Genomic DNA, 11,124 nt, shown 5'->3' with positions numbered 1-11,124 from the left:
AATAGAAGTGTGTGTACTTCAAGAAGCAGGTCATCCCGAGGGTCATCATTTTGCAATTAAGCTGACCTCGCTCTTCAAATGCGTACACTTCCATTCAAAATATACTAACGTGAGATAAGGGAATCTTCAACGCTGACATTTAAATTGGACACCGTATCCGTTTGTGTATTGATCGGACCAATCCACGAGCACTAGTGCGGGACCCGATCATCCAACTATGTTCGCATCCATTTCTAATCGAACTTTAACAAATCAAACGGGTTTCATCAAATACGACGGAATTCGGCAAAGCTCCGACATAATTTACATAAACAAATGATATTTCGTCTGCTTAACTAAACCAAGCCTGAAAGTAATTATAGAAAATATCACAATTCATTCGTGCAAATATCTCTAGTGTAATAAGTTCAAAATCAACGAGATAACTAGATGTTAAACAAGTTTTTTGAATAATCAATTCCAAATTCAATGGAACTAGAGCCCGACACATATTGGCCCTGTTTGGTTCGGCTGTGGATTTCTAAAAGCAACTGTGAAAAATCTGCTGTGGAAAAACAGATGTGGAAAATCTGATATGAAAAAGATGTAGGTCATTTGGCAAACCAGCTGATACAACTTTTTCAGATTTTGGCCCGCGGCGGAATTAAATTTTCGAAAGCACGTCCTGGGCTGCTTCCGTTTTTGCTTCAGATTTTGGCAGCGGATTTCTGGAATCGGATTCTGCTGGTTCGCCCTCTGGTTCAGATTCTGCTGCGCGGCAGCGGAATCCGTCGATAAAAGCTGAACCAAATAGGGCCATTGTCTCACATAAACTGCCCCTTAAGATTTATCGAACAATGTATGTGGGTGAATGGCCTGCACTTGATGCCGTAGTACATGGCTATACAACATGTACAATAACACTGAGTGAATAGGTGAATTAATCAATGTGTAGAGTAACAGGAAGCAACACTTACTATCTCCATGGTTGACGAGCCCAATGGTCATCTTAACTCCACTTGGTAAATCATACAACAAAATTTTATGACGGAGCTGCAAATGGTGTACCACTGATGCGTTAGTGACTTCACATTGCGCGTATGAATGACGTGCATGTCATAGGGCTTGAAGTTCTTTGGTTCATGAAACGAAGCATGCAAACTTTGCCAAAAGGTCAGGCCTTTGTTCAGGCTACAAAGTCCATATAAACGGCCTTTGTTCATGCTACAAAGTCCATAGAAACGGCCTCTGTTCATGCTACAAAGTCCATAAAAACGACCAATCACGTATCACACAACAACTCATCCTCAATTACTGAGTATCCCTTCATATTGAGCTTCTCTAGAAAACAACAAAAAGTTAAAAAAAAAACTCAATGGCATTTGCTCGAAAATCTGTACGACGCGGTTCGCCGTGGACAGTGTCAATAAGGGTGTGTAGGCTATTCCTAGATGGACAATGACGTAGTTCAAGGATGTATTTGGTTTAAAGGACAATCTAGGGTGGCTATGGGTATCCCCAACCAGCTGGCTATGGATAGCCATTTTTTTGTTTGGTCGGGCGTGGGTATAGTTAGCCCATATTTTGTTTGGTTTGAAGGATAAAATATTGTGGATAGCCAATAAAGTCTTTGGTTTTGAAGAGAAATCAAGAATAGAAGGGCTGCGTCAAGTTTGTACTCCCTGTTACCATGAAATCTTCTGTAGCAGAATGTCAAAAGGAGGATAGGATTAGTGCACACGAATTTGCAACAGAACATACCCAACTAATCAGTACACAGCAGCACGCACACCATGCGTCTGTACAGTACACAGCAGCATGCACACCACGCATCCATTCATACACGGTACACACAGCACAAACGACGCCCTCGTCAAGCTTCGGTCGCTCACCCTCGCCTTTGTCTACAGCCGCTCTCTCCTCGAGCAATAGCAGCGTTGCCTACTCAAACGGTCAAACCCCGGCCAACGGCGCCGACGCTCGCCCTCCTCAGGCGCCTTCGCCGGCGGCCTCGTCGCTTGGGGCACAGATCGAGCCGAGTTGAGAGGCACGCGAGGTGCTCGAGGAGCTTCTGTTTCAGGCAAAGGGTGAGATGCAGCGAAGAAAACGATTCGCGAGCTCCGTGGTTGCCCATATCCGCGAGAATCTCCCGTACGTGCGGAGCCGGATTTTCAACGAATATTCCAGGAATCTGGCTATCCATATCCTTTCTCGCCCATGAACCAAACACCTGGTATCCCTAAAAAAACTGGGCTATCCCTGTCCTCGCTGGGCTATCCCGGGAACCAAACGCATCACAAGCGGGTGTGGGTTTGCGGACGGCGGGGAATGCCTAGGCACTGGCTATGTTTTTCTGTGTGGTGAAAGTAGAGAGCGCATCTTTTTTGTTTTGACGCGAGCATGGTTCTTTGTTGATGACATTGTTGCCTGTCAGACTATGTTCGCAATATTTTCGGGTAGCAGTAAATGAACTTCAGCCCTTTTTAATTTTTCACCATGTACTATGTGTGAAAGGCTGTCAGAGTGCGTGTGTCTTATCACAGTCTCAAAGCCCATAAAGCATGTAGCTAGAGCATCCAGATGCGGAGACCTATTCTATTCTATCAGTCTATCTCCTTTGCACTATACCCCACTGCGTACTTCGAAAATGGCTTCTTCTTCTCCTTCTTCCCTCCTCTCGGCCGGCGTCTCCATCCTCCTGATCCAAGCCGTGGCGGTGAGCGTCGGCGTGGCCACAGCGGGAGACGCGCCGGCGCAGCTGCCGCGGTCGGAGCTGGCGGCCATCTTCAGGGTGATGGCCGACCTCCTCGGCGACCCGACGTGGCCGCAGCTCCACCCGCGGCCCTGCACGGACACGCCCTGGCCGGGCCTCCAGTGCGAGCTCGCCCCCGACGACAGCACCCGCCTCCGCTCCACCCGCCTCCACTTCGGCCCCGACGTCTCCACCCCGCCGTGCAGGCCCGGCGCCAGGCTCGCCGCCCCCGCGATCCTTGGCCTGCCCCACCTCAGGACCCTTTCCCTCTTCGGCTGCTTCGTTGACGCCGGCCCCGTCGAGCTGCCGCCGGCGCTCTTCACCAACGCCTCCTCCCTCGAGCAGCTCGTCCTCAAGTCCAACCCGGGCCTCACCGGCCGGATACCAGCAACCTTGACCAACCTGAAGAGCCTGCAAGTGCTTAGCCTGTCCCAGAACGGCTTCCACGGCGAGATCCCCAGGGAGCTCGGCGGCCTCGCCGCGTTGCAGCAGCTCGACCTCAGCTACAACAACATCACCGGCGAGGTACGTGCGTCGACCTCACGTGCGCCCTTAACTTCGTTATGAATGTGCATGCCGTGATTCGTGACACTGACACGTACTAGCAGATACCGGAGGAGATTGGAGGGATGGCAAGCCTGTCCATCCTGGACCTGAGCTGGAACAGCATCGGCGGCGGCGTGCCGGCGGCGTTGGGTGGCCTGAAGATGCTGCAGAAGGCGGACCTGAGCTACAACCGGCTGGCCGGCGTGGTGCCACCGGAGATCGGCTCTCTGAAGGAGCTGGTGTTCCTGGACATGAGCCACAACGGGCTGGCGGGCCCGCTGCCAGCCTCGCTTGCCGGGCTGGCGAAGCTGCAGTACCTGCTCCTGCAGGACAACCCCATCGGCACGGCGGTGCCGGCGGTGGTCGGGTCGTTGCGTCGGCTCCAGGTGCTGGGCCTGTCGGGGTGCAACCTGACGGGGCCGATCCCGCGGGGCGCGTTCGCGGCGCTGGGGAGCCTGATGGCGCTGTCGCTGGACCGGAACCGGCTGGACGGGCCGATCCCGGCGAGCCTCGGCGCGCTGCCGCACCTGGGGCAGCTCAACCTGAGCCAGAACCGGCTCGCCGGGGAGATCGCCCTGCCGGTCGAGTTCGTGGCGCGGCTCGGCAGGCGGCTCGACGTGCGCGGCAACGAGGAGCTGTGCGTCGGCCAGGGCAGGTACGGCGGGCTGCAGGCGAGCTACCTCAGGGCGCCGCCGTGCGTGGGACGGGGGAGCACCAACGGGACGGCCGCGCTGGACGAGGGCACCGCGGGGGTTTACGGACCAGTCGTTGGGTTGGTGTGCCACCTTCTTGTGCTGTTGGTACTCGAGCTGTGACGTCTCTGATGAAATATTTGAGCGGGCGATCATTCTTCACGAGATTACGTGTTCTCTTGCAGTTTTACCCGATTGGATGAACGTTCCAAAATGCCTGCACCTGGTTCGATCGCGTTATAGGCACATCCTACAGCAGGGTGCCAATATTTGAGCACTTTTAAATTTTACTACATTTTAGCACCTTTTAACACCCTCCGTTCCAAATTACTTGTGAAATGGTTGTATCTAGGAATGGGGTGACAAATAACTCGCCTGAATTACTTGTGAAATGGATAAAAATGGATGTATCTAAAGATGAGGGTGACAAGTAACTTGAAATGAAGGAGTATATAGTAAAATAAAATTTGCATCTTCCTATGAGGGGTTGAAGGAAATATGCCCTAGAGGCAATAATAAAGTTATTATTTATTTTCTTATATCATGATAAAAGTTTATTATTCATGCTAGAATTGTATTAACCGGAAACATAATACATGTGTGAATACATAGACAAACAGAGTGTCACTAGTATGCCTCTACTTGACTAGCTCGTTAATCAAAGATGGTTATGTTTCCTAACCGTGGACAAAGAGTTGTTATTTGATTAACGGGATCACATCATTAGTTGAATGATCTGATTGACATGACCCATTCCATTAGCTTAGCACCCGATCGTTTAGTATGTTGCTATTGCTTTCTTCATGACTTATACATGTTCCTATGACTATGAGATTATGTAACTCCCGTGTGCCGGAGGAACACTTTGTGTGCTACCAAACGTCACAACGTAACTGGGTGATTATAAAGGTGCTCTACAGGTGTCTCCAAAGGTACATGTTGGGTTGACATATTTCGAGATTAGGATTTGTCACTCCGATCGTCGGAGAGGTATCTCTGGGCCCTCTCGGTAATGCACATCACTTAAGCCTTGCAAGCATTGCAACTAATGAGTTAGTTACGGGATGATGTATTACAGAACGAGTAAAGAGACTTGCCGGTAACGAGATTGAACTAGGTATTGGATACCGACGATCGAATCTCGGGCAAGTAACATACCGATGACAAAGGGAACAACGTATGTTGTTATGCGGTCTGACCGATAAAAGATCTTCGTAGAATATGTAGGAACCAATATGGGCATCCAGGTCCCGCTATTGGTTATTGACCGGAGACGTGTCTCGGTCATGTCTACATTGTTCTCGAACCCGTAGGGTCCGCACGCTTAAGGTTTCGATGACAGTTATATTATGAGTTTATGCGTTTTGATGTACCGAAGGTTGTTCCGAGTCCCGGATGTGATCACGGACATGACGAGGAGTCTCGAAATGGTCGAGACATAAAGATTGGTATATTGGAAGCCTATGTTTGGATATCGGAAGTGTTCCGGGTGAAATCGGGATTTTACCGGAGTACCGGGAGGTTACCGGAACCCCCCGGGAGTTATATGGGCCTTAGTGGGCCTTAGTGGAAGAGAGAAGAGGTAGCCAGAGATGGGCCACGCGCCCCTCCCCTCCCTTGGTCCGAATAGGACAAGAGAGGGGGCCGGGCCCCCTTCCTCCCCTCTCTCCTCCGCGAATCCTATTCCAACTAGGAAAGGGGGGAGTCCTACTCCTGGAGGGAGTAGGACTCCTCCTGGAGCGCCTCTCCTGGCCGGCCGCACCCCCCCCCCTTGAGCCTTTATATACGGAGGCAGGGGCACCCCCTAGAGACACAAGTTGATCCACGTGATCATATTCTTAGCCGTGTGCGGTGCCCCCTTCCACCATAGTCCTCGATAATATTGTAGCGGTGCTTAGGCGAAGCCCTGCGATATTAGTACATCAAGATCATCACCACGCCGTCGTGCTGACGGAACTCTTCCCCGACACTTTGCTGTATCGGAGTCTGGGGATCGTCATCGAGCTGAACGTGTGCTAGAACTCGGAGGTGCCGTAGTTTCGGTGCTTGATCGGTCGGGCCGTGAAGACGTACGACTACATCAACCAAGTTAACGCTTCCGTTGTCGATCTACAAGGGTATGTAGATCACACTCTCCCCTCTCGTTGCTATGCATCACCATGATCTTGCATGTGCGTAGGAATTTTTTTGAAATTACTACGTTCCCCAACAGTGGCATCCGAGCCTAGGTTTTATGTGTTGATGTTATATGCACGAGTAGAACACAAGTGAGTTGTGGGCGATATAAGTCATACTGCTTACCAGCATGTCATACTTTGGTTCGGCGGTATTGTTGGACGAAGCGGCCCGGACCGACATTACGCGTACGCTTACGCGAGACCGGTTCTCCCGACGTGCTTTCCACATAGGTGGCTTGCGGGTGACAGTTTCTCCAACTTTAGTTGAACCGAGTGTGGCTACGCCCGGTCCTTGCGAAGGTTAAAACAGCACCAACTTGACAAACTATCGTTGTGGTTTTGATGCGTAGGTAAGATTGGTTCTTGCTTAAGCCCGTAGCAGCCACGTAAAACTTGCAACAACAAAGTACAGGACGTCTAACTTGTTTTTGCAGGGCATGTTGTGATGTGATATGGTCAAGACATGATGCTAAATTTTATTGTATGAGATGATCATGTTTTGTAACCGAGTTATCGGCAACTGGCAGGAGCCATATGGTTGTCGCTTTATTGTATGCAATGCAATCGCGCTGTAATGCTTTACTTTATCACTAAGCGGTAGCGATAGTCGTGGAAGCATAAGATTGGCGAGACGACAACGATACTACGATGGAGATCAAGGTGTCGTGCCGGTGACGATGGTGATCATGACGGTGCTTCGGAGATGGACATCACAGGCACAAGATGATGATGGCCATATCATATCACTTATATTGATTGCATGTGATGTTTATCTTTATGCATCTTATCTTGCTTTGATTGACGGTAGCATTATAAGATGATCTCTCACTAAATTATCAAGAAGTGTTCTCCCTGAGTATGCACCGTTGCGAAAGTTCTTCGTGCTGAGACACCACGTGATGATCGGGTGTGATAGGCTCTACGTTCAAATACAACGGGTGCAAAATAGTTGCACACGCGGAATACTCAGGTTATACTTGACGAGCCAAGCATATACAGATATGGCCTCGGAACACAGAGACCGAAAGGTCGAGCGTGAATCATATAGTAGATATGATCAACATAGTGATGTTCACCAATGAAACTACTCCATATCACGTGATGATCGGACATGGTTTAGTTGATTTGGATCACGTAATCACTTAGAGGATTAGAGGGATGTCTATCTAAGTGGGAGTTCTTAAGTAATATGATTAATTGAACCTAAATTTATCATGAACTTAGTACCTAATAGTATCTTGCTTATGTATGTTTGATTGTAGATAGATGGCCCGTGCTGTTGTTCCGTTGAATTTTAATACGTTCCTTGAGAAAGCAAAGTTGAAAGATGATGGTAGCAATTACACGGACTGGGTCCGTAACTTGAGAATTATCCTCATTGCTGCACAGAAGAATTATGTCCTGGAAGCACCGCTGGGTGCCAGGCCTGCTGCTGGAGCAACACCAGATGTTATGAACGTCTGGCAGAGCAAAGCTGATGACTACTCGATAGTTCAATGTGCCATGCTTTACGGCTTAGAACCGGGACTTCAACGACGTTTTGAACGTCATGGGGCATATGAGATGTTCCAGGAGTTGAAGTTAATATTTCAAGCAAATGCCCGGATTGAGAGATATGAAGTCTCCAATAAGTTCTATAGCTGCAAGATGGAGGAGAACAGTTCTGTCAGTGAGCATATACTCAAAATTTCTGGGTATAATAATCACTTGATTCAAATGGGAGTTAATCTTCCAGATAATTGCGCCATTGACAGAATTCTCCAATCACTGCCACCAAGCTACAAGAGCTTCGTGATGAACTATAATATGCAAGGGATGAATAAGACTATTCCCGAGCTCTTCGCAATGCTGAAAGCTGCGGAGGTAGAAATCAAGAAGGAGCATCAAGTGTTGATGGTCAACAAGACCACTAGTTTCAAAAAAAAGGGCAAAGGGAAGAAGAAGGGGAACTTCAAGAAGAACAGCAAGCAAATTGCTGCTCAAGAGAAGAAACCCAAGTCTGGACCTAAGCCTGAAACTGAGTGCTTCTACTGCAAGCAGACTGGTCACTGGAAGCGGAACTGCCCCAAGTATTTGGCGGATAAGAAGGATGACAAGGTGAACAAAGGTATATGTGATATACATGTTATTGATGTGTACCTTACTAATGCTCGCAGTAGTACCTGGGTATTTGATACTGGTTCTGTTGCTAATATTTGCAACTCGAAACAGGGACTACGGATTAAGCGAAGATTGGCTAAGGACGAGGTGACGATGCGCGTGGGAAACGGTTCCAAAGTCGATGTGATCGCGGTCGGCACGCTACTTCTACATCTACCTTCGGGATTAATATTAGACCTAAATAATTGTTATTTGGTGCCAGCGTTAAGCATGAACATTATATCTGGATCTTGTTTGATGCGAGACGGTTATTCATTTAAATCAGAGAATAATAGTTGTTCTATTTATATGAGTAATATCTTTTATGGTCATGCACCCTTGAAGAGTGGTCTATTCTTATTAAATCTCGATAGTAGTGACACACATATTCATAATGTTGAAGCCAAAAGATGCAGAGTTGATAATGATGGTGCAACTTATTTATGGCACTGCCGTTTAGGTCATATCGGTGTAAAGCGCATGAAGAAACTCCATACTGATGGACTTTTGGAACCACTTGATTATGAATCACTTGGTACTTGCGAACCGTGCCTTATGGGCAAGATGACTAAAACACCGTTCTCCGGTACTATGGAGAGAGCAACAGATTTGTTGGAAATCATACATACAGATGTATGTGGTCCGATGAATATTGAGGCTCGTGGCGGATATCGTTATTTTCTCACCTTCATAGATGACTTAAGCAGATATGGGTATATCTACTTAATGAAACATAATTCTGAAACATTTGAAAAGTTCAAAGAATTTCAGAGTGAAGTTGAAAATCATCGTAACAAGAAAATAAAGTTTCTACGATCTGATCGTGGAGGAAGAATATTTGAGTTACGAGTTTGGTGTACATTTAAAACAATGCGGAATAGTTTCGCAACTCACGCCACCCGGAACACCACAGCGTAATGGTGTGTCCGAACGTCGTAATCGTACTTTACTAGATATGGTGCGATCTATGATGTCTCTTACTGATTTACCGCTATCATTTTGGGGTTATGCTTTAGAGACGGCCGCATTCACGTTAAATAGGGCACCATCAAAATCCGTTGAGACGACGCCTTATGAACTATGGTTTGGCAAGAAACCAAAGTTGTCGTTTCTGAAAGTTTGGGGCTGCGATGCTTATGTGAAAAAGCTTCAACCTGATAAGCTTGAACCCAAATCGGAGAAATGTGTCTTCATAGGATATCCAAAGGAGACTATTGGATACACCTTTTATCACAGATCCGAAGGCAAGACTTTTGTTGCTAAGTTCGGAAACTTTCTGGAGAAGGAGTTTCTCTCGAAAGATGTGAGTGGGAGGAAAGTAGAACTTGACGAGGTAACTGTACCTGCTCCCTTATTGGAAAGTAGTACATCACAGAAACCTGTTTCTGCGACACCAACACCAATTAGTGAGGAAGCTAATGATAATGATCATGAAACTTCAGGACAAGATACTACTGAACCTCGTAGATCAAGCAGATTAAGATCCGCGCCAGAGTGGTACGGTAATCCTGTTCTGGAAGTCATGCTGCTAGATCATGATGAACCTACGAACTATGAAGAAGCGATGGTGAGCCCAGATTCCGCAAAATGGCTTGAAGCCATGAAATCTGAGATGGGATCCATGTATGAGAACAAAGTGTGGACTTTGGTTGACTTGCCCGATGATCGGCAAGCAATTGAGAATAAATGGATCTTCAAGAAGAATACTGACGCAGACGGTAATATTACTGTCTACAAAGCTCGACTTGTCGCAAAAGGGTTTCGGCAAGTTCAAGGGGTTGACTACGATGAGACCTTCTCACCCGTAGCGATGCTTAAGTCTGTCCGAATCATGTTAGCAATTGCCGCATTTTATGATTATGAAATTTGGCAGATGGATGTCAAAACTGCATTCCTGAATGGATTTCGGAAAGAAGAGTTGTATATGATGCAACCGGAAGGTTTTGTCGATCCAAAGGGAGCTAATAAAGTGTGCAAGCTCCAGGGATCCATTTATGGACTGGTGCAAGCCTCTCGGAGTTGGAATAAACGTTTTGATAGTGTGATCAAAGCATTTGGTTTTATACAGACTTTCGAAGAAGCTTGTATTTACAAGAAAGTGAGTGGGAGCTCTGTAGCATTTCTGATATTGTATGTGGATGACATATTACTGATTGGAAATGATATAGAATTTCTGGATAGCATAAAGGGATACTTGAATAAGAGTTTTTCAATGAAAGACCTCGGTGAAGCTGCTTACATATTAGGCATAAAGATCTATAGAGATAGATCAAGACGCTTAATTGGACTTTCACAAAGCACATACCTTGACAAGATTTTGAAGAAGTTCAAAATGGATCAAGCAAAGAAAGGGTTCTTGCCTGTATTACAAGGTGTGAAGTTGAGTCAGACTCAATGCCCGACCACTGCAGAAGATAGAGAGAAAATGAAAGATGTTCCCTATGCTTCAGCCATAGGATCTATCATGTATGCAATGCTGTGTACCAGACCTGATGTGTGCCTTGCTATAAGTCTAGCAGGGAGGTACCAAAGTAATCCAGGAGTGGATCACTGGACAGCGGTCAAGAACATCCTGAAGTACCTGAAAAGGACTAAGGATATGTTTCTCGTATATGGAGGTGACAAAGAGCTCATCGTAAACGGTTACGTTGATGCAAGCTTTGACACTGATGCAGACGATTCTAAATCGCAAACCGGATACGTGTTTACATTAAACGGTGGAGCTGTCAGTTGGTGCAGTTCTAAACAAAGCGTCGTGGCGGGATCTACATGTGAAGCAGAGTACATAGCTGCTTCGGAAGCAGTAAACGAAGGAGTATGGATGAAGGAGTTCATATCC

General features: G+C 47.1%; 1 protein-coding gene across 1 annotated transcript; it reads left to right on the top strand.

Annotated features, from left to right (window-relative positions):
* The first annotated feature begins 2,553 nt into the window (after positions 1-2,553).
* LOC125556641 (uncharacterized) lies at positions 2,554-4,131 on the top strand. The gene is made up of 2 exons (XM_048719327.2): positions 2,554-3,256; positions 3,340-4,131. Exons 1-2 carry the CDS (start codon positions 2,627-2,629, stop codon positions 4,090-4,092), a joined length of 1,383 nt encoding a protein of 460 aa, XP_048575284.1. The 5' UTR covers positions 2,554-2,626; the 3' UTR covers positions 4,093-4,131.
* The last annotated feature ends 6,993 nt before the right edge of the window (positions 4,132-11,124 follow it).

This window comes from Triticum urartu, chromosome 5A, assembly GCF_056163025.1.
Source record: "Triticum urartu cultivar PI428250 chromosome 5A, HENAU_Tu73, whole genome shotgun sequence".
Classification (NCBI taxonomy): domain Eukaryota; kingdom Viridiplantae; phylum Streptophyta; class Magnoliopsida; order Poales; family Poaceae; genus Triticum; species Triticum urartu.
Note: the sequence above shows the minus strand (reverse complement) of the source record. Positions and strands in the feature narration are given on the sequence as shown.

Excerpts from the sequence above, each read along its gene's own strand:
- LOC125556641 (XM_048719327.2), top strand. The coding sequence starts at position 2,627 with ATGGCTTCTTCTTCTCCTTCTTCCCTCCTCTCGGCCGGCGTCTCCATC. Across the intron at positions 3,257-3,339 it reads ACAACAACATCACCGGCGAG|ATACCGGAGGAGATTGGAGG; the intron begins GTACGTGCGTCG and ends ACGTACTAGCAG.